The 24,896-nt window shown below is 35.8% G+C and overlaps 1 protein-coding gene across 14 annotated transcripts in view; it reads right to left on the bottom strand.

The window, feature by feature from the left end:
• The window catches only part of EBF1 (EBF transcription factor 1), a 364,337-nt gene that overhangs the window by 20,026 nt on the left and 319,415 nt on the right, over window positions 1-24,896 (bottom strand). For all 14 annotated transcript variants that reach the window (XM_070933822.1, XM_070933827.1, XM_070933830.1 and 11 more), the window contains one exon: window positions 11,896-11,984. In XM_070933822.1, the coding sequence (XP_070789923.1) occupies window positions 11,896-11,984 (89 nt within the window). The remainder of the gene's footprint in view (window positions 1-11,895; window positions 11,985-24,896) is intronic.

Raw genomic sequence — 24,896 nt, 5'->3', positions numbered from 1 at the left:
TCATTGTCTGCACTATCACCTTGTCTACCCTCCCAAACTCTACAAGTCCATCTAAACTTTTAAATAAAACTTATGTCTCATGGAATCTTGTGGATAATGAAATTCAGAATCCTGAAGTGTAGTCTCCAGCAGGTAAAAGTTGGTGTGTCTAATTTAAAATAACATGCACTTGGTGATGGTAAAGACCTCAGTTACTGAAAAATTGCTCTTAGTGTAAACAATGCTAAACTAGCTTAATCTTCCTCCTGACCAAAGATTACAGTCTATGCCTTAGGCACTAACATAAACGCTCACTGAATGACCTTGTCACCTGTTCTACACACTGAGCCAAACTGATAAAGAAAATATGGTAAGCATATATAAAATAGCAATTTTTAAATCGTAAAGGGTAAGTGCTTGCAGGCATCAAGCCATTAATATATTACAAATCAATAAAAAAAAAGCAGTGCCCTGATTAGCAAGGAAGGGGAAAAAAAATAAACCAAGCAATTCACCTAGTTGCTATTGTAAGGAAAAATACAATGCAGTGTAAATTCCTGCTTTTTCAATGTATTTCCCTAGGTATAGTTTGGCATTCCTTTCTTGAAAACTGTCTATGAAACATAAGATAGAGTAGGAAAATAGAGTTCTGCTACATGTTAATCATATTTACTATGTCTAAACCAACATGGAAAAGGCAACTGGCCAACTAGAACAGAGTTTTAGTTGATGGACAAAGTTTAAGATTCTTGGTCACCGAATTGAATTTGAGAGAATTTGTTTACATAGCAAATTTCCTTGTGGTTCCAATCAAAGCAGGTAAATCAGCTTTTAAAAAATATATTATCTTCAAATGTAAATTGTCTGTTATTTGGATCATGGGAATCTTTCTACAAAACATGTAATAATATGATCTGGTAGAAACCCAAGGACTTTTTATTCTTTCTAATGATACTTTCCGTGGCTTTCCCAAGCACATGTCAAAGAGATGCAAAAGGATTAGATTAGATTAGAATTCTTCATTGGCCAAGTGTGATTGGATACACAAGGAATTTGTCTCTGGTGTATATGCGCTCAGTGTACATAAAAGGAAAAGATACATTTGTCAAGAATCATAAGGTACAACACTTAATGATAGTCATAGGGTACAAATAAGCAATCAAATCAAATAGAAGATTCTGACTATGAAGTTTATGTGGCCTGCAGTCAGATATATTACATATGAAAAGTTATAATCAGCTGAGGTTAAAAATTGTCATATAGTACTTACCAACACTTGGTATATGCCCCCTAAGATTGTGCTTAATCTTACAAGAATATAGAATATAGGCTATATTTAAAAAAAAAAATCCTTCAGAAGAAAAATAAAACTCTCCAAAGAGAATAAAGTTGTTGGAGTTATTTAACTACTGGCTCTTAATGGGATTTACAGTAAAAGAAAAAGATGATGCTTCTGATTTCTGTAAGTATTTTGTTCTATTCTTTCCTAGGCTGGGAAAAGCTAAAAAAAGCAGAGGGGAGAGGGAATGTTATATTAAAATGATAAAAATCCCTCTTCTCCTATAACCCTTACAAATGAGTACACTCACTTACATTTTATCATAGGAATAATTTTTAAAAAGTCTCTGGAAGGGGCATTCTCATTATAGTAAAAGTCCACTTCAGACCCAATTGAAATGAAAAGAAAAAGCACAGCTTACATCTAGATACCAAGTGCTAATTTCTAGGGAAACATAAAATGCCAAATGTATAACAATTATGTTTTATAACTCTGTGTTCAAAGAACTTAATAGTATTTTATTGCACTGAGAGGCTTCAGCTGAAGCAGACCTATTTTACTGGAGTGCTCCCTGCCTTATGTTGTTAAAGCACTTCATCAACTTTCTTTCTTATTATCAGCAAGAGAAAGATGTGATTAATTTTTGAACATGCAGCCCTAAAAATCTGGCGGAAGCTAATTTCTCTAAGCAGATGTCTCAAACAGTTATATAAACGGATGAATTAAATTTCTTTAGGAGTATCAGGAGCATATCTGATATCAACCCAAAGAAAGGCTAGAATTTTGATAATTATCATTGCATTTAATCTTAATTGCATTTTCTTTCAAGCATTTGTTAAAAACCTTAGGGTAAGGGGGTAGAGGAAAAGGCCAAAGATTAGATAGACAGATAGGCAGGCAGAAAACAGATAAATAGACAATCATTCATTGTATCAAGTTGTATTTTAATTTTATTGTACTCAGATACCTAATAGATATCAAGTGGAGAGATCAGAAAGTTGTTGACAATATTTTCATTATTTGTTATCCTCAAATAAATAAGTGCAAACAGCTGGCAGTGATTGTGAACAAGCTGAATAAATTACTTGGTAAGCTCTGTGAGCCAGGGCCAAATGCCATGTATATTTCAGACATGATTACTACAGTAATGATAGAATACATGCATTTTTTGTGTCCTGGGAAGGCAGTCTAGGTTTCCATACTGTAGGCAGAAGATGTTACAGTTAAGGAACTAAAATATTTGGTTTTTTATTAATAAAACATCAGGGAATTTTGTTTTAGTTCTAATTAATATTGTTGAAGGTCTATTAATTGTCCTTTTGTATTGTATCAAATATTGATTTAATATATAAATTAATAAATTAATATATAAATATATAATTAATAGGTATCAAAATTGTTTGGTGCTCAGAGTTATTTGTTTTTGAGATGGGCAGCTGTACAAATTCAACAAATAAATAAAATAGCACAAGTATTTCACTGATAATTAAAATGAATTAATTTGTGATGTATGTATAGAGTGTGAACCATCTGTGAATCCTAACCATGAGGCTTCAGTTACAATAGTGGTCAAGGTATTGGCCTAGAAGTCAGGAGACTGTGAGTTCTAGTCCCGCTTTAGGCATGAAAGTCATTTGGGTGACTTTGGACAATCTCTCAATCCAACCCACCTCAAAGGGTTCTTATTGTGAGGAAAACAGAAAGAGGAAGGAATATTAGGTATGTTTGCTGCCTTGAATTATTAAAAATAACAAGGTGGGATAAACATAAATAAATAAAGAATACAAAACCTATTACTTCAGATGGTGATTTTACAAATGAACAATCACCAAGCTACCAAGATTTTACAAATGAAGATTACACCAAGATTACAGTATGCCATTGCCCAAGTATCTATAATGTAATACAGTCTGTAAACCCCATTGTTTGCTAAGGAAGAAAAAAGACAAGATTTTCCGGCATACTTTACTAAATGACATTATCATAAGAAGAACAATGTTTTTTTTTACTGTCCACTTCCAGGGTTCTATAAATTATGCATTGCTCATATTTCATCTAAAAAACCCACACTATATATCTTTTGATTTTGACTTTAAACAGGCAACATTGGTGCTCTACAGGGATGTCCTATGAAATTACTAAATCTGAGTCCCATTTCATAAATAACTCAATGAACCACTATTAGTTTGACTAGAAAGACATTCATGGTTGACTCACCTAAATCAGTCACCTTATTTGTGAGATCATGGGAGGCATATAAATTTAATAAACAAACAAACCAACCAACCAACCAACCAACCAACAGCCTAAGCCAGTAGTAGATATTTACCAATATTTGTGCAAAGGATGCTAGATCAAGGATATTGCTAGAAATCCCAAAGAAGAAATAGTTTACCTTACATATGACGAAGAAATGGTCATAACTAACATTAGGATTACTGTAAAATTAATTCAGGATGATTAAGCTTCTCAAACAAACTTACTGGGAGAAAAAAATGTTTAGGTTTTATTCCTGATCATTAAATTGGGTTGCACCCAAATAGGTTGCTCAGTGGTGGGGTGCTGGTTTAACAACCGGTTTGGTGATTGTGCACATGTGCACCTAATGCGCACTGTGAACGCGTGCACAGTTTTACAAACGCTAACTTTCTGCGTTACCACTTGAGAGTAACACAGCTGAGGCGTGGCAATCTGCTCTGCCGCACCAATCAGCTGAGAAGATAAAGATAGTAAAGTGTAAGGGCGGGTAGGCAGGCCAACCTGATCGTCGGAGCGAACCAGTTCGCTCCCAGCTGAGCGTTGGAGCTGGTTCGCCCGAATTGGTCTGAACCGGTAGACTCCCACCCCTGAGGTTGCTAAGAAAATGTGCATTTTATCACATCTATGTGAATTGTCATTTGATTCTATGAGTCCTATACTGATTAAAGCTACTGTTACGTTGAAAAAAAAACAGAGCTTCACTGAGAATGAAGTTCACTGAGGATGTCCATGAGAGTAATTGGTAAACACTGTAAAAATCAATATGCATGTAAACTTCTACAAAGCAGCTGGCTTTGTATGCTTGATCTACTGAATACTCCCCAAACATGCAAAGCATCTCCTTTGACCTTCTGAACTAGAGATGAACTTACTGAAGGAATGGCATTCTCTTTATAACACAGATAAGCCCTGTGAACTTGACCTAGCAATTACTAATTTTAGTGGATATTGCATCAACCCTTATCTTATTGAGGCTATAAATAAATAAATATGGTTCTTCAAACACCAGGAAGTAGAAAACACAGAAAACAATGGGGCTTCTTTCTCATAACAAAGAAATCACCTCAGGAAGAAGTTCAGGCACTTTTTGCCCACCATTTGCTGTATATTTTTAAAGGAACAGTCAGGAGTTGAGACAGACTATGTGTGCGTGAGAGAAAGATGCTTGATGTTTTCTTTGGAAGAAAAAAAAAATCATGACCCTTGAAATCATATAGAAACAGAAAGTGACACTACACATATAGAAATAAACCAGCCTTTTGAATACAATCTTCTAAGGCATCTTCCATCTAAGGCATCAAAACTCTTCCATCTTGTTCCTCAGGTCCATAATATTTTAGCCAAGCCTTTAGCTCAAAATAGTACATGGAATATGTCTCATTTAATGTTGCTCAGGTATCACTTACTACCAACTATCAGGTAGTAAGGAAGGATGCTTACTGTCTGTAAAAGTTTCAAAACCAAAATAGTTTACATTTGAAATACCATATTTTGAACACTCAAAAAGTTTTTTTTTTCTCCTGATCTTAAGAAAAATGTTCCAGTGCTGTTCTGACTACTCTGTGTTTCAAATTTGAAATAACTGTTTGAAGTTCTACAACTTTAAAAGGGGCTATTTTGAGTTCACAATATTTCCAGAATGATCAGGCCAGTTATTTCAGACTTAAAATGGGGTGTTCTGAACTTGAAAACAGGACATTTTATAATCAACATATTTTGAATTTGAAGCATTTTATATATCACTGACTACAGAGATAAGACAATAAAACAGTAGTCGTTTACTAAATGTAGACTGGTATAGTCCCTTAAATCATTCTACTAAATGGAGTTTTATTAACTCAAGTAGGTGAAAAGATTGTTCTAAAGATAGAATCACATCTTTCATAATCCATTTCCACACTTCCCACATTTTTGTGAGGTTTCTAACATACAGATTTTCAGACTCCACTGGAATTGGACAACAGATTAATTTAAATACATTTAAATAATGATAATAAAATGAAGAAGTTCTCTGGTGCTTTAGAATTCAAACAGGCAAGCATCTGCAACACAACGCACCAGATGTAATAATTGTTGATAAGAAAGACAAAAATGTCTGGCTAGAGCACATTGCAATATCTGGAAATAACGGAACGGAAGACCAAGAACTGGAGAAAATTACAAAACATAAAGAGCTTCAAACAGAGGTAGAACAACAGTGGCAAAAGAAAGCAAAGGAGGTAATAATAATAGGTGCCTTGGGTGCAATTCTAAAACATCTTGAGCATCACTTGAACTCCATCGGCATTGACAAAATCATTATCAGTCAACTGCAAAAGCCATCTTTTTTTTTTGGAACAACGCACATTCTGAGATGCTACCTTTAACGCTATGAAACAACAGCTTTGCTTATCCTAGGCTCTTGGGAAAGACTTAATAGGTTGATAAAAATGCCAAATTCAGTCTAAACATCTTATTTATGCAAGCAAAATAATGTATGCTATAAGAATGTGTTAGCAGATTTCTGGTTTGGTTATGTTAATAACTAATGATCGTGTTGATCAGTTATCTCCATAACACCTCTGCAAAGAGCACAGAGAGCTGCAGGGCTGACCTTCATGTACTCAGCAACAAACAGTTTTAGTGAATTTTTTTTATCAGGAAACACAGCAATGGTAAACATTTAATCTATTCCTCCATTTCCCTGCATTTTCAGTTTGGATCTGGACTTAGTTATATTGATAGTGGAGTGGATCCAGACTGCAGATGTAACAGAAAGCAGGGCAACATACGAAACATCCCTCAATGGTTTAGCATGTTATTATCTACATCTGTCTGGCTACTGGTTTCAGAATTTCAAGCAGAAAGTATTCCAACTGCAGGGAGATGCTACAAACCCTTTGCGTGCAAACTTTACTTCCAGTTGTATAATGTAGAGAAATAAAAAAGAGTTTGCATTTAACATGTACAAACTATAATTTATTAGATTCGTAATGAGAAAGGCAGACCGGGCAAGCAATGCGCAAAGTGATTAAAGAGCTAACATAGTTGGATGCTCCAAGCAGCATCCAGACTCTTTTCATGTATGAACTGGTTATCAAAGGAATGCATCTTTTGCACTGAGCTGCATCTTAGATGTTCCATTTACTCTTTCATGTCATTCCTTGGCTACTGCCTATTATTGATATTTGCAAAAGTTTAAAGGCTACAAATGCAATATCTAAATTGCTTGTTGTGCACCCATAAAAATGCTAAAACAGTATTACTGTAATTAGAATACATTGTGCAGCGCACGGTGACTCCTGCTTATATGTGCCACTCTGCTTCCTTTAGGATAAATGATTAACTAAGCCTGAATACTTTGTTAGGAATGAAATTTTCTGTTTCATTTCTCCAAGGAGAAACCATGTGACTGGAGACCAGATTTCAATGCTTGCTGGCACATAGTTGTGCTGAGTAGCTCTTGGCACAAGTAAACCATAAACGGCTGATTTACTAAATTATGATCGGATGAGCCTTTGCAGTTCTGACAGAAAGTGTGTCTCTTCATGGGGTGTTTAAATTGTTTGGTGTTTAAATATTCAGCATGAGGCTAATGTGAACTGATGAAGGGAGACTGCAAACATTCACTCTCAGTGTAGACAGGGAGACAGAGATATGCAATGTATCATCTGGCCTCTGGAGGTGGAAATGATTCATATTTAAAGATGTTGCTGTCTATTTCCATTGCTTTAAGGTGCTCTTAATTAGCATAGTGCTTGAAATTCAAAATAAGGAAACACGCACGCACAGAGAAGCATCCAAATGTGTTGCTTAAACAAGTCACAAGAGTCCAAGAAAGACTTTTTCAACAACTGTGTGCTTTTGAAAGTCTTTTTCAACACCTTGGCCAGCCTTCCAAAAAAATTCAGCAAAGACATGAAAAAATCTGTAAGAGAATGCTGCTATCTAATTATGTTACTTCTGCAAGGGAAGGGGAGGCGATGATTTCTTTACTGCCACCTGCTGGAACTGGCAATAACCCTTTGTCATAACAGAGGAGCAAGCACTCTCACTTTAGAGGACAGTTACGGCAAGCATTTAAAATACTGTGATCCGAGACACTTACAGTAGATTAGAATTTTTTATTGGTGCTCTGTTGCCATAACAACATAAAGGCAGCAGCAGATGACTTAAGCTAAGCTTGCTGCTCATCTGGCAGTTAAAATGAGTACAGTTCACTTCACAAGTTCCCCATATGGACCCTTAGTGTATAGTAATGAAGTAACCATATGGTGGGAAAAGAAATGCACAGAAAACAATTGTGCTCCAGAGGATAAGTAAACCGGGCAGAAAGTTATGGAAGTCCGAGCAGAGAGCATGGTCTGTGTGCTGGCTAGCTTTGGGTTGCTCTTCCAGAAAGGAATTCCTCCAGCCTTCTCTTAAGCCAGTGGTGGGCAAATGTGGCTCTTTTACAACCTGTGGACTTCAACTCCCAGAATTCCTGAGACAGCCAAGCTTGGCTGTCTCATGAATTCTGGGAGTTGAAGTCCACAGGAAACAAGAAATGTCTGGACATTGAACTATTTCTGACAAGAAAAAAAATGTTTGAGACAACCCTTTTAGAAACACTTGCATCTTTTTTGCATTTACGCTTGGTTATAAATAATCTTGGTATATACAACACTTTTCAGAAGGTAAGTGAAAAAGTAGAATTTACATTATATATTACACATTACTTAAGAATTTCCAAAAAATAAAAAGAAATAATTGATTGGCACGCCCCAAAATGTAAAAAAAAAAAAAAAAGCCTACAGCTCACTCTTCTGTACAAATGCCCAGTTCAGAATATGGGACTAACCAGATATTCAACTAGTAAGACAGCTTGCTAAAGGCTGCAAAGTCAATTTTGTACTACACATGCTTCATAAAAGATGAATATAAATGCATTAGTTAGACACGGTAAGCTAAATTAGAAGGTCAGGCAGGGCTGGAAGGGCTGAAAAATCACACAACCAATGACTGTAATTACTCTTTTTTAAAGTCTATTAAGTGGTGTTGTTCTATCAAGGCTCAGGGGTATAAGACATGAAGTACAAGATAAAGTAATGTGTATTTATTACTCCCACAGGATCAATTTACTAGATATTTTCAGCTCCACAGAACAAAATACACAAATGCAGTCTTTGTTGCTTTCCTCAAAATTCTGGCATATACATTTCCAAAGGAACTACTGTGTAAGAAGAAAATGTCTTTATGGGATTAGCATCTTTTCATGCATTTTATCATTTTGTTGTATGTACAGAATGTTCATATCTAATGGCATGAGATTACATTTTTAAATTAATCAGTTCAATCAAAATTATTCAATCAAAACTATTAGTCAGTGACAAAGACCTTTTATCCTATGTTTCAATCCTTGCGACCAAACTACTGAAAAGACCCTGGTCAGAGACCTGGAAAACCATCTTGGGACAGTCTAGGGCAGCAATAATAATCAAGACTCTATCTCAAAGGTGCTTTTTCAAGAAGCAACTGGACTTTCTGGGGTTTTTTTGAAGACGTTTCGCTTCTCATCCAAGAAGCTTCTTCAGCTTTCTAGACTCTAGTTAAGAGTCCATTGAATATATATATCACCTTCCTATTTTTGATTTATTATTTTTGTGTTCTCCGAACCTCTCATCACACAATTTCAAACACTGTGTTATCTCCTGTAAATCACTGTTCTAAGATACCGTTTATCACAAGTGTCTACTTTATCATATGGATAATCTTAATTTCTTGTAGATAGAAATTGTGCTACAAGCTAAGTCAAGCTGTTTGTATTAAGCAGTAACCAACAACTACATATTGCACCAATGCTCAGAATCCATGCTCTTGCTCTTTTGCTTTAAGAGAACATGGTCCAGGAGCCAAGTGATCTGTATGGCTCTTTCTATAACCCTTGCATGCTAATATTTTTAACCATAGATTCTAAATTGCACAATCTGCTGTAATCAATTGTTGAGTAAACACTAACGCACTAAGAAAAAGCCTCTTCTGCTCACCTTCAAGAAGAAGTCCTCCTGCCCAATTCCAATATGACTGTGTCTTTCTGCTGTCAAAATGTCATCCTTTTAGAGCACGGGTGTCAAACTCGCGGTGTCACGATGCCGTCGTGTGACTTTTGCGACTTTTTTCCCATTCAAGGAGCTGGGGTGGCTGTGGCCTGCACATGACACATCCAGCCTGTGGGCCACCAGTTTGACACCCCTGTTTTAAGAGTTATCTCTGATTTTGGATTTTTCATATACCAACATAAACTTCTGCCATGTGGTTTTAGTATAATGTCTCATGTGGACAATTGATAGCATTTTAATTTTTGTCATATCACTATGAAAGTAGTACTTTCATAGACCCATTTTACAAAGGAAGCTATTTCTAAGATCATAGAGGGGAAAAAAGCAGTATATATTGTAAGTGCTCAATATATTTCCAAGATGAATCAAGCAAATAGCAAATGAAAGTGCCGTATTAGTTCATTTTGGAGTAGAATCTCTCCAATAATTATTGTTTTCTCTTAGACTGCCAAATGATAAGACATATGGCCACATAAGCTCCAGCTTCTAGAAAGAGCACAACAGACTTGTAATGACAGTCAACTTTTTAACTGACCCCATCTAAAAGATAAACACAAATTCAACCTTCAGTTTTTGCAGAATTAACTATTCTCTGAACCCATACTGTCAAATGAAGCATTCAAACATCCTACCAAAGTATTATTCAATTTAACAAGCTAGCTGAGTAGCATCTGTTATTTTAAAGCTAAAATAGACTTTCATTTCAAAGGAGAACTAATTGAGAATGTGTTCTGTTTTCTAAAACGAGTCCAGAATTTCAGGTGTAATCTCCAATTCTCAATGTATGTTCAGCATGGGAATGCAATAGATGTGCTTTCTTTGTTTGTTTATGTATTCATGATAATGGAATAACCATGAAGATCACTTTTACTATCAATTTTAACCCACTTCTGGCTACATGACACCTATGACTCCCTCTTTAACATTTCAAAAATATTTCCCAGATTTCTATGAGAAAGGCTGTAGATTCAGCTTACCTGAAAACTGCCCATTGGCAAAAACTTATCTAAATGATTGTAATATTTTGGGTGTATACAAAAAGTATTACACTGAGACCTAATATATTCAGCAAATTATTTTTAAACCCTCAGTATCTGAGTATAGTGACATATCTTTCTGGCTTTGATGTTTACCAATTTAATTTTTTTAAAAAAAATATTTCCTAGCATCCTTTACCAAACCAGTCATGGTAGAATTCTCACAATCCAGTTCTTAAATATCTACATTCTTTGTTTTATCAAATGCCATTTCCTTCATATTTCCTTCTGTATAGGAAGTCTACACCAGGAATTGGAGACTTGGTCAACAGCATTTCTTCTGGATGCTGTTTTAATGCTTTTTAGCATTAATGTTTAATGCTAATTTTAATATTAATTAGTATTTGTTAATCTTATTATTGATATTGAATCACTGTGGTTAATTTACCATTAACATTTATGTTAGATAATTGGAGTTTATATTAGGGGGTGGAGTGGTTAAATAGGAGCATGAGCATAAATACTGTAGTATTCCAAATGTTTATGTAATGTAAGAAGAAACACTAAAGACTGATTTGGTAAAATGACAAACTAAGTTTGCTTATTTGCTTGCTTGAGCTTTTGATAATGGAATCACTGGATAGAAAACCTAGAATCCACATTGGTCAGAAGTAACTCTGTATCTTGGTAGTACAATGGTCTAAGGCACCCTGTTATTAAGCTGGTTATTAAGACCAGCTGCCTGCAATTACTGCAGGTTTGAATCTCGCCAAGGCTCAAGGTTGACTCAGCCTTCCATCCTTTCTAAGGTAGGTAAATTGAGGACCCAGTTGTGGGGGCAATAAGCTGACTTTGTATAAATATACAAAAGGATGAAGGCTATTGCTGAGCACATTGTAAGCCGCCCTGAGTATCCGGAGAAGGGCAGCATATAAATCAAATTAAAAAAAAATAATTAAAGCTTCTATCAGTACTGATGGTCCAATTGCTATAAGAGCTATGAGTCTGACTTTCATGTGTACATGAGTTTGTGCTTTACATGTAATAATATTTTCTTGAACATGGCTCAGTAAGTAAAGGTAGCTGTGGCATCTCTTTAAACACAGATGTATTTAATGAGAATACAGCTGGCTGCAACAAAGCTGAACCAAATATAAACAAGCTTCATACAGAGCATGTGGCTGTAGCATTCCAAATGTAGATGTTGACTACACAAATATGGTGCTGAAGCGTTATTTGGAAAAAAAAACCCCTGATGTATTATAGACTTAATCATAAACACAGACATATATGTATGTGCACACATACACTACATTTTGCTGACCTTTGGTAAACGCTCAGGGTCACCAGGATGCCTCGGGATGACTTTCTGTAACCTTTGGAAGCCATAGTCAATGGTTGGTTCATTCAAAGCTGGAACAAGAAAAATTGTAATTAAGCAAAACTGAATTTTTCACTAAAGATTATTGAGTTCTAGAAGCTATCACAATCCTGGAGGACCTGAAGAAATTCATTTCCTAAAAGCTTTCTTGTCTTCTTGTTTTCAACTGTTCCAGTGTTATTTTATTGGGAGGAAAGTTTGTGGAACTTTTTTCTGTGCAGCTGTAAGATTATTAACTAAACTTTTAGTTTTTTCTTTATTTTTAGTCCTGAAACTTCACCATATTCTTCTATTTTTTAAATTAATTTGGGTTCAGTTTCTTGTTGATCTTCCAGGATAAAAACCAAATCATCTGCAAACCTGTAACTTGTATCTTTCTAGCTTTCCTTTTTTATTTCCATACCTTTAATTTCTATGTCTTGTCTAATATTTCTATTTAATACTTCCAATGCCAATGTAAATAGTAAAGGGGGTAATGGACATCCTTGTCTTGTGCCTTTTTTTATGTTAAAGTTCTCTGTCATATCCCCATTTACCATCACCTTTGCTGAAAGATCATTCTCATATTGTTTTTGACCTATCTCTTGGGCAGGAAGCCATTTTGATCTAGATGTATAAATTCATTCAAAACCCTTTTTAGTCTCTCTGCTATTATTGAAGCATATATTTTGTAATCAGCATTCAATAAGGATATTGGTCTATAGCAGTGGTGGGTTGCTACTGGTTTGGTCCAGATCTTGTGAAGAGGTAGTAACGGCGGCGGGAGGCTCCGCCGACCCGCCCGGACGTCATCACAGATGCTCATGCGCAGAAGCGCTATGCATGAGTGAAGCAAGCGCGTGCATGTGCTCCTGTTGTGAACCAGTAGTGAAGGTAACTGGAACCCACCCCTGGTCTATAGTTTTTTATCTGCATTAAATCTGAATTTTCTTTCAGTATGAGGGTAATATTTGCTTCCATCCACAAATTTGGTACCTTTGCTTCTAACAATACTTCATTATAAACTTCCAACACTGATGGGCCTAGAGATCTAATGAAGAGGAAGGCATTCAAAAAAAGTTCAATATTTAGGAATTCAACTAATGGCAAGGTGTGTAACTATTAAAGAAGATAATTATTATAAACTGGCACAACAAATTAAAACAGATTTGGAGAAGTGGTAAAATCTGCAACTGTCATTGATGGGAAGGATAGCTACTATAAGCATGAATATCTTGCCGATATTATATTATATTTATTTCAAACAATACCGATAAAACTGGAAAAAATATTTTGAAGAATTAAATAAAATAATATTAAAATATATTTGGCAAGGGATAAGTTTGAAAATGTTGCAAGATTCTAAAAACAGAGGAGGTTTTGGGCTGCCAGATTGAGAATTGTACTATCAGCTCGCTGATGCACATGTGCGCATGGAAAACCGGAAGATCATCTTCCTGGTGTGTGCATGCGCACTGTGTGGCTGCTCTTCCATTTCTGGTGCTCCTGCGCATATGAAGACCAGCTGGCTGGCACGCTGGAACCCAGAAGAGCAATGGGCAACAGGCGACGGCTCACGTGCCTGGAGAGATGCCTCTGCATGCCACTTCTGGCACACATGCCATAGGTTCACCATCATGGCTCTATATAGTATCAACCTGATAGTGTAAAGAATCACAATCACACTTGGCTGGTTTGGTTTGGTTTGAGGCACAAAAGATTATTGATTTTGGAGAGACATGATCCCTTGAGCTGGCATGCTTTTTTACATCCAAATGTTATTGATATGGAAAATATTACTAGACATTTTGAATGAAAAGGGGGAACTTAAAACTAAACAGAATTAAGTGGTCAAGGGATTGAGGCAACATGGTGATCACAAGTGCAGATACAATCCCGATATGAGAAGGATGCTAAAATGTATGATTTCTATAAAGAATTAACAGAATTAGATCAGATATTAACAGGGACAGATGAAAAACTAATAAAGAAAATATATAGCTATTTGTTAAGTATTAAGATGGAAGATGAACAAGTAAAAGAGACAATGATAGTATGGCTAAAATTTTTAGTTATCTGAATGAGTTAGATAAGTGGCAGAAACTATGGGATAGAAATTATAAATTACCGATGTCAACCGCATATAAAGAAAATCTTTACAAAATGTTTTATAAATAGCATTTTCCACCCTCGAGGGAAAGATGTTTAAGGATATGACCGCAAAACATTGGAAATGTCATCAGACACCTGGTTCGTACTATCATATGTGGTGGACATGTCCAAATGCAAAAAAAAAAAAAAAAATACTGGACAAAAATACGTACATAGTTGGAAAAAATGGTAAAACAACATATTGATTTGAAATCAGAAATATTTTTCTTGGGCATTTTACCGTATAAGTACAATAAAAGTAATGCATATCTGATTTTACATGTACTGACTGCAGCTAGAATTGTATTTGCACAACAATGGAAAAGTGAAGAGATCCCAACAGATGAAAATGTGATTAGAAAAATATTAGAAGGTGTAGAAATGGATAGGCTAACACTTACAATTAAGGAAAAGAAAGAAACTGAATACTTTTTGACCTGGGACTTATTTTATCAATGGTTAGCCGACAAAAATAGGAATTAGAAACAGGGAAAGATAAGGAAAGGATCAATGATATAAGGGAGATATGTTAAAATGGTTAAGTAAACATTATTATTATTGTTGTTGTTATCAATACTAATGTAATAAACACTGTTGTAAATATTTTGATTACTATTTCCTAAAACTATTTGTACCCAGGCAACAGACTGTTTAATTGAAAATGGAATTTTTATATGTTATAAAATAAAAAACTTGGGGGGAAAAAAAAGAAAGGTTGTGGAACTGAACCAAAACAAAGCAAGGCAAAAGGCCCATAACGTTTCACTTTTATGACATATATGATCCCATTTATATATGCAGCCATACATAATTTTCTTATGATATTAACAACATGTTTTTGATATGGAAAATGAAGAAAGAAATTCTGCCGAAGCCAATACTACTTAAAGCAAAAAATAAAAATAAATAAATCACAAGACGTGACACATATGAAGAACCCAAAGAAGAGTTAAAAAGTGCATGTGACTAATTGCTCATATGCCCGCTTCTAAAACTTGTGCATCTGTGTGAAATGATGATAACTTTCTATTTGGTAAATGATTAGTACTATTAATATTATATTTTATAAACACTGACCTGAAATCATGGAAAATTTGGTCAATACTGTTTTACTTATTAAACATGAACATTTATGACCAATTTTCTTTTCAGAAAACAAAAGCTACAAACAGCTTGACCAAATATGTAATATCCATTAAGCAACATCAGAAGATGCCAACACAGTAAGACCTCAAACATTCTAAAAGTAAAACAAAATGAACTTTTAGGAAGCTATGGACATAGAATAAAAGCATATTTATAACATGGCAAAATAAGAGTTTTTGCCTTTGGAGATGATTAAAAATATTTCAATGTATAGATGAATAAAGTAAAATAACAGCACTGTATGCAGCATATTCAATTGTTTGGACATAGTGTGTTCTTCTAACTAGACATTTTCTATTATAACTTGTTTTATTACATGAACTTTTATCTATTTCCATGGTTGCTTATGTGTATTTCTAGATAAGAATTTTAAATTGTTCTACAGGGTTAGCATTGTGATAAGCAGGGGAGAGCATACAGCTTCCAACAGCAGAATCCGCAGACTGTTTCAGGAGCCCTGGTGGTGCAGTGATTAGAATGCTCACAACTTGGAGTTCAATCCTTATCAAGGGTCATGGTTGACTCAGCCTTCCATCCCTCAGAGGTCTGTAAACCTGAGGACCAAATTGTTGGGGGTAATATGCAAACTGCTCAGAGAGTGCTATAAAGCACCATGGAGCTGTATATATAAATCTAAGTCAGGGGTGTCAAACTGGATTTCTTTGAGGGCCAGATCAGCATTGTAGTTCTCTGCGGGCCGGCAGGGGGAGAGTGGGGGCCTTGCTAGGGCCCCGCAAGGCCTCCACACGGCCTGTTTTTGGCTGGCAGAGTGCTGCTGGAGGCCAGGGAGGCAGGGAGACACACATGACCCATTTTCGCCAGCAGAGGCACCATGGGCCAGTCCTTTGATATTTCCAGGCCGGCCCTATGGGCCGGATTTAAACACCTCACAGGCCGCATCTGGCCTACTGGCCTTGAGTTTGATACCCCTGAGCTAAGTGCTATCACTATTCAGTCACTATCTTCTATTATTAAAATATCCAATAAACTCCACTCTGAGTCAAGGTTTTATTCTTTGGCGTTTTAATATCAGGTGTCACAATGTTTTACATTTCAATGGGATATTTGTAATTAAGCAAATTGCTTGGAAAAGTAAATAATAAAAAAAAACAGATCTAAAAAAACAATACTTGCTATCCTTCAAAGAAATAAATAAAATGGAATCCTCATTGCAATTACTCTAGTGAAATTCTGGATTAACTTGTTACTTTATACAGCTGACTAAATGGATTCATTTATACATTCTTGGAAGTTTTTCCTTGTTTTTAATGAGAGAGACAACCTACTCCTCCATTCTTAAAGGTGTTCCTTCATTTCCCCCAGGAAATGAAATCCCCCTATAAATGTTTTTCCATAGATAAAAAATTAATGATTTTAAAGAAAATCTTTTAGACTGAGTAACACTTTTATTTGTGTTTGTAACATTCATCCACATGTTAAAAACAAAATTAACACATACTATAAAAATGCTTTCCCATTACCCTAAGTTTCAAAAGTACATTGAAAGTAGTCCTGATTTTAAAGAAGGTATTAAATTCAAATAGGTCCCAAGGCTAATGGAAGCAATTTGTGTACCAACCCAAACTGACTGGCCTATTTTTCAAAATACAGATATGATAATCTCATGATTTTAAAAGGACATTTAAATTGAAAGACTGTGAATATAGTATATAATTATACCAATAGCAGCCTTTAACTTGTCAGCTTGTAAATCTAAATGGCTATCAATCATTTCTAAAGAGGAAATAAACCTTAAAATTCTTTGATTGACTGTGCTTACTTTTTATGTTTTAAAAAAAAAAAAATGGAAAAAATGGATTAAAGTGGCCAGAAATCCATTTATAAAAATGCATTATTTTACATAGGTGAGTAAAAAGCCAGTAATTATACTTCCCAAAGACATCTAAATCAAAGAAAGTACTTTCCTTCACTTATGTATTTTAAGTTGTATGGAAGTTCAGATAAGTTTTTTATTAAAATATTTTTTCTAAACGAAATGCTTATTGAAGTAACTAATAGAATACCATTTTCATTTAAGGTAATGCAATCAATTTTTGCAAATATGAGATTTAAGCCATTTTCTCATATCTAAACAATAAACTTTCAACCTGTCTCTTGTGTGAATTAACTAAAATTATACCCAGGTGTCTGTCTATGCTGATGCATGAGTTAAGGCACAATATTTATTTTTCTTTCCATTTTATGAATTACTATTTAAACCCTTGAGGAAGAACTTTCTTTGTGTGCAGTCAGGCTTAGAAATTCTTTATGCAGTGTACTTAAAATTGTACCTTAAAAATTCCAAAACATTCCATACAATAATAAAATAAATAAAATTGTACTTTAGATGAATTTCTTTTAATATGCTTTAGAAATTACAGTATTATATATAAAATTGAATGATCATTTTCATAATTGTGAGTAGACAGAATGTATGTTCTGCTTTTTAACAGACTTTGAAGAGTTATCTTTCTTATTTCAATATTTCGTATCAAGAAGGCTGTTGATGTACCGTGAAGTTTTCATTGTTGATTAAATGACTGATGCACAGGAAACATCTAGTTCAAGACACATTCTCATCTTGCAGTCAAATGATTGACATTTGTATCAGCAATTAAAAGAACCTGTTCAAATATCATAGCTTGGAAAACTTGTTCAAATGTAATGGGAATAATTGAATTAGACACATTTCAACATTATTATTTGAGGAAAAATAAACACACTACAGGAGAAACATTTTGGAAATATCTCAGGGCACGTCCAGAAACAAAACAATGCAAGTTATATTCCAAGCACTCCTGATTTCTTTTCATTTTAATATCTATATCAATATTATTGAAAATGCACACAACCAAGGTATCAGATTAAAAAATACAAAGCTGTCCTTGAATGTGTACAGTACAATAGATCAAGACAATGTTTTGAACTATATTACTAAGTAGGTAGCTTGTTTAGTTGGTTGGTTTACATTGATTTATAAATATTTTTTAAATAAAGTCTTAATTTTAAAAAAATAAAATGATACTATTTTTGGGATGATGATTATAAAGATAATTTATTATATACAAATTGTAAGTTTCAATTGGCAATGGAAGTGGCTGTCAAAGATTCTACAAGGACAGAAGCCCGGTGGTAAAGATGAGCTTGCAAGGCTAATTCAGAAATTTCTTCCTTTAACAATTGAAAACTTAAAAATATTCCTGTGGATTTCTTTTTCTGAATGGGTCCTGCATTCTTTAGTCAAATAGTCAAATATGTAGTTAAAAGCAAATGTAAACTTTTGATTTTATAGCAACTTGGAAATCTGAAGAAACATTTCACAACTGTATCAGACTGCCAACTAGCAGCTGTTTCTCCTCACCACTGATCTTCACTCAAGCAAAGAACTAGTGGAAGGTTGCAGTTTAATTACTGTTATCAAGAAGATTCTGCCCATGCACGGCTGTTGTGCTTCGCCTCTCTTGCTAATCATGAGCCTGACAGAAAGATGCCACTGCTTTAAGAAGCCACTCATGAAAGGGAATGTTCATAAGACAACCTGGAAAACTTCCCAAATTACCAGGGAACTGCTCTGCTCACATGAGATCTGAAGCATTTCTTCCAAATGAAGAAGTCCCATTTCTATGTAATGTCATCCAAAATTTTGATTAAAAAAAAAAAAAGGCTATGGCCATTTTGAATATTCCAGAACCACAAATTTACACTTCGAACAGAACTTTTAAAATTGGAATGTGTATCACTCTGGCACTCCTCCTTCCATTTCACTGTCTTCAGTCTCTTATTCATTATGAAAGACTAATGTGTGGATGACCACATAACCCAGCCAGTGGTGGGTTCCTCCTGGTTTGGCCTGGTTCCGCTAAGCCAGTAGCGGTGACGATATGACATCACCAAACCGGTTCTGCCCCCCCGCCATCCTCCCGCATTATTCTTACCTTTTATTTGGCCCCACCCCCAATCTATTGCGGCATCCTGAGTCCCAGCTGATCGGCTAGAAGGGAAAAAACCTGTTTAAACTCTTGCCGCAGGGCTCCAAACGGCCGCCCTACAGCTGATCAGTGGTAAAAGGCAGTTTGGTGGTAAACCAGTGCCTCCAAAAACAAATGAGTAGACCGGTGCCTGCAAAAATAAATGGGTAGACCAGTGCCTCCAAAAACAAATGAGTAGACCGGTACAGCTCTGCAAGCAGTTAAAAGCCTGGTAGACCAGTACCTCTGCTAAATCCTAAAGAATTGTCACATGACCATCAAGCCCACAAAATAAACCACGCCAACAGAACTGGTAGTAAAAAATTTTAGAACCCATCCCTGAACCCAACCATCTACAATGCTGTACACGGTAGATAGGGATATTTTAATGAGAAGAGACACCTGTCAAGTATGGATCTGGTTAAGAAAGCACGTGAGAGAGCATTTTATGTAATTGGACTATGAATCATTCTTCCTGTCATTGGATGTTATCAAATATAACTTGTATCAAATATTTATGAAATTGCTATATTTAAAGAAAATTTCTAAGGGGTAAATTATGACTAGAAAAATCTATGCAAATATACCCTGGCCTCAGAATCAAGTTATTTGAACTCTTAGTTGCAATATGAAGAAAAAAATGTGGCTCTAAATCAATCTGAAAGAAGAATGTAAGTAACTCTAGTAAGTTTTGTTACAAACTCTTTTAAAAAATAATATAAATATATTATATCACAAAGTCAGGAATAGCCCTGATCAACAGATAAACTGGATGATGTATCATGAATAAATCCAATTGTTTCATCCACCTGTCTGGATTATTATAATCGGTATGAAAATGACCAAAGTATCCCATTAAAAGGTTTATCAACTAATATTTTGAAGTGGAAAATATTGGAAGTAATCTATCTTGTTTCCTACAATTTTTAAAAATATAAAATCTGAGACATTAATATTAAGATGTATTAATTTTTTTTTTGTTTTTAAATAAGTAGGTTTTATTTTATGAATAGATGGCAACTGTGATTAAAGCAGATACCCTGCCAACAAAAGTGCGTATAGTCAAGGCTATGGTTTCCCCAGTTGCAATGTATGGCTGTGAAAGTTGGACCATAAGAAAGGCTGAGCTCCAAAGAATTGAGGCCTTTGAACTATGGTGCTGGAGAAGACTCCTGCGAGTCCCTTGGACTGCAAGGCAAAGAAACCGGTCAGTCCTAGAGGAGATCAACGCTGACTGCTCTTTAGAAGGCCAGATCCTGAAGATGAAACTCAAATACTTTGGCTACCTAATGAGAAGGAAGGACTCACTGGAGAAGAGCCTAATGCTGGGAAAGTTTGAAGGCAAAAGAAGAAGGGGACGACAGAGAACAAGGTGGATGGATGAAGTCACTGAAGCAGTTGGCATGAGCTTAAATGGACTCTGGGGGATGGTAGAGGACAGGAAGGCCTGGAGAACCGTGGTCCATGTGGTTGCAATGAGTCAGACATGACTTTGCAACTAACTACAAAAGCAACTGTGATTAATTTATCATGATTTTATACTATAAAAAAAATTGTCCTGTTTTTTGACACCTAACACTTTCTATCTTTCAAAATATGCAAGTTTACTTTTGGAGTTAATGATGTTTAATACAAGCCCAGGGCTTCTTCAATTGACGACATGCTTCCACTTCACCTTGCAGGATGTAGTCATACTAAAAATATATATATATATCACATAGCATTGTACTATTAATCATGTCTTCAGCAATCCGCTAGGAACATGACAAAGTATTGTTTATCTATTCTATATAAAACATAGAATATGCACATGCATGGCTGTTGTGCAAAATTAAGTTTAAACACACATACAAACATACTTGGCTGTGAAGGAGCTTTATCAAACCAATAACCCCTTGATAAATGGGCCTCAAGAACTCGTTTAAACTCAACTTCTGCTGCTTCATTCCAAAGTCTTGTACAGTTTACTGATTCTAAAAGAGAAACTTCTGGACACCGGCATATATTTAATTCTTGGAAACAACCAGCAGGAGAAAGAATGACAACAATATTACCCTGAGAGTGATTAACAGGTACATTTAAATTAGTTTTAAATTTATTTTAAAAAAATAACTTATGTTCCTAGGGGAATGGATGTGAAATTCTGGAGCATCCAATAGCTTCTAGCACCAGCAATAATAGTCACCCTGGTAATTGCCCAGCTGATGTCTTCAACAGTTTTAACAATAACTGTTATCGGGAGTAGGAAATCATAGCAACCTGCCTGATAAACATGTTTCCTTGCCCTCACACCCTGGTGAGCACCGTGACAGTCTACTTTTATCATCCAGGGTGTGCTCAGAATGAGCTTAGAACAGCAATTGCCAGGAATAGGCAGGCGATAAACTGCATTGATTTAACACATCTTGTTTTCAATCATGCTCGGATTTTCTGAGCACGCATTTTTCCTGTACTTCAGCTTGTAGCTTTTATCTGACGAGCTGATCCCTTTTCACTGGAAAATGAAAAGGTCGCACAATAAGACACGGTTTACTGGAACTCCAACACGCATCGGAGAAAGTATTTTAGATAAATACTGGCAGACCTACTGAAGCTGAATTTCAACACCACAATTGCTTAACAACAATACTTATTACTCTCCCAGAACAAGCCTACAAGCATCTTATACCTGACAGCAGGGGAGGGCATCAAGTTAAGAGGCAGCAACTAAAAAAAAAAAACCCTTATCTACGTCTCTTTAAAGATGAAATGCTCCTTTGATAAACTTTTATAAATGTCCATGAATCCAGGAAAAGCTAACTCTTTTTTTCAGCTGTATTCACAAGCCTATCTCCCTTTATCCATATATAAAGGTAAAGGGTCCCCCCACACATATGTGCTAGTCATTCCCGACTCTACGGGGCGGTGCTCATCTCTGTTTCAAAGCCGAAGAGCCAGCGCTGTCCGAAGACATCTCCGTGGTCATGTGGCCGGCATGACTAACTGCCAAAGGCGCACGGAACGCTGTTACCTTCCCACCAAAGGTGGTCCCTATTTATCTACTTGCATTTTTTACGTGCTTTCGAACTGCTAGGTTGGCAGAAGCTAGGACCAATAACGGGAGCTCACCCCATTACGAGGCACTACGGATTCGAACCACTGAACTGCCGACCTTTTGATCGACAAGCTCAGTGTCTTAGCTACTTGACCGTACATACTAGGAGAATAAAATGGGAAAGCTATTTTTTATTTCATAGAAATTGAACCAAGGTAATGATCAGCTATGAATGCTTAGGCAAAAAGTATTTTCTAAGGCAGAAATGGAAGCATGCCTTTTGGTAATTAACACTGCTGATTTATTTAGAATCAGACAGCAAGTCATGATTTAGTTTTATAGAACATTTCCTTACCAGGTCATGATATCTAACATCTGGTTAGCATCATCTATCTTGATTAGCTGAAACTTTCCTATCTACAGGATATCAAGCCAAGCTCCTTCTTATCTGAGAAGAAGGGCCAAAGAATCACTTGCTGCAAGCCAGGCGGCTTTTATAAGCTAGCTTCAGAATTTTTCAAGAAAAACATATAGAGAAAGCAGGTCAATTCCCACAATGACAGAAACCATGCCTTGCACTGATAGGATCAGAGAGACAGCAAAACATGAACAAACGGGAAAAGGTCAAGGATACATCTGCCTGGTGTTCTATATTCTGTGGTATTATTTAGACATTCAAGGTCTAGACTCACTGATGCAGCTGCATCATTCAGAATGCAAATCAGTCTCTGATCATTTGCTTACTCTGTGATTCAATCTAACTGGATTAACCAATCTAACTGTGGTAACCAATGAAGATTTGTTTACAAACGTCCTTGACATTGTCCTAATATTATCATCAAAATCAATAATAAATACAAGAGACCAAAATCTTTCAAAGTATAAAGAAAGAAGAGTTCTTTGCTAGATCTTATTATGCATAACAAAATCCTGTAGTCAAGAACGCAACCAGGCTAGGTCAATAGAATTCCCATCTTTCATTTAACCTAGGAGAGAAAATATATTCTCAACTCTTTGGAAACATGGAAGTGAGTCAGTTTATTCATTCACTCGTTCATCTTTGTGTACTCGGTGTCAGCTTTGGAAGCCATATTAAGCCGGAAACTTCCATGCTGCCACCTTCTCATGTGTGGGAAAGTAGGAGGGGGGATTTAGTAGAGGGGTTGTTTTTAGACATAATAGCATTCTTCCTGTCCGCCAAGGTCAGGCCGATCCTGCATCTGGAGAAGGAGTGGTCGGAGTGCTGTCTCGAGATGGGACAGATGGTGATTGGAGCATATGATCGACTGAGGAGTGAGGGGATGGTTTTGGGGGTTTTGATTTACTGAGGGAAAAGCCAGACCTCTCAGATTTGGGTTTTCCCAGATGTGCCAGTTTACCTATTCTAGTAAATAGAACTTTGAAAAATGCTTGCTTCAAAGTTTTTACTTGGAGTTGGGGGGTTTACTGGAACACTGACACTCGGCCAATATCTGATGGCCCAATGCACTGCCCAATGCACTATCTTTGAAGAAATACTTAACCTTATCATATTATTTGTTAAGTTGTAAACCTTGCAACTTAACAAATAATATGGATTATCTTCCAAACTTGTGCTCCCTTCCAATAGGAGCTAAGACTGGTTTGCAAGAGCAATACTTTAACGTATCAATATGCCAGTGGTTTTAAAATACAACAAATAGACTTAGAGTTGGGAAGTGTTTTGATCTTTCCATATTTTTCTATTCTATACGATCAACATTTCCATGGTCACTCTCCACTTTTTCAAAAAAATGGCTTAGCAGAATGGAAATTACTGCCTGACTAAGTGGTAATGTGTTTAATCTGAAGGATGGTAATTTATTAGTTAAATTAATTTGTGTCCTTGGTTAATGGATTGATCTGGGTTACAAAATTAAACAAAATACAAAGCAGCAATTCATTCTAGAAATATACACATATACTGAAGCAAACTAATATCAGCAGAGCCGGATTTAGATGAAAAGAGGCTATTCCACTTATGAGGCCCTTTCACCTATAGTGAAAGTGTAATTTCAATTTTGCTAACAATTTGAATGTAGGCCCCTCTTGATCTTGAGGCCCTAGGCTGAAGCTTAGTTAGCCTATAGGAAAATCCGGCCTTGAATATCAGTAGAACAATAGATGCCTATTGTTCTACAAAAGAAATATCTGTGCTTGGACAACAAATCTTTGCTTTTAAATTTATTGGAGCACTTCAAATGAGAGGTGATGTGAGGAACACAATAAAATTGACTTTTAGTTTTAGCAATTATCCCTAACTACAAAAAGTCCATGCTTTAATTGATGTTACTATCAGAAATAGTTTGCTGAAAGCAGAAAACTGGAACAATAGTCTGATTTAAGATTCTAAGGACCGACCCAATAAACAGAGTGTTCAGATCTAAACATAGAACAACTTAAAATCAATAACTAGACTTAACCTGGGCTTAAGTCAATGAGAGTTATGTCACTGAATAAAATGTGAATTTAGGGAGCTTCAAAATTCTGCTAGACAGTAGCCTATTTCATTGGCTAATTTTAATGCATTCTAGACTCTGAACCAGAGAGATTATTTACACAAGATATCCATCATCCAATGGCCACAGAATGAAAAATGATGTATGTGTCAATGGATCAGACAAACAGAACATCTGTGTTAGTTCTCA

Source organism: Pituophis catenifer, unplaced genomic scaffold, assembly GCF_029215685.1.
Source record: "Pituophis catenifer annectens isolate HBS135680 unplaced genomic scaffold, rPitCat1.0.hap2 SCAF_2, whole genome shotgun sequence".
NCBI classification, from domain to species: Eukaryota; Metazoa; Chordata; class Lepidosauria; order Squamata; family Colubridae; genus Pituophis; species Pituophis catenifer.
The sequence above is the reverse complement of the archived record's forward strand: the minus strand, read 5'-3'. Positions and strand labels throughout refer to the sequence as shown.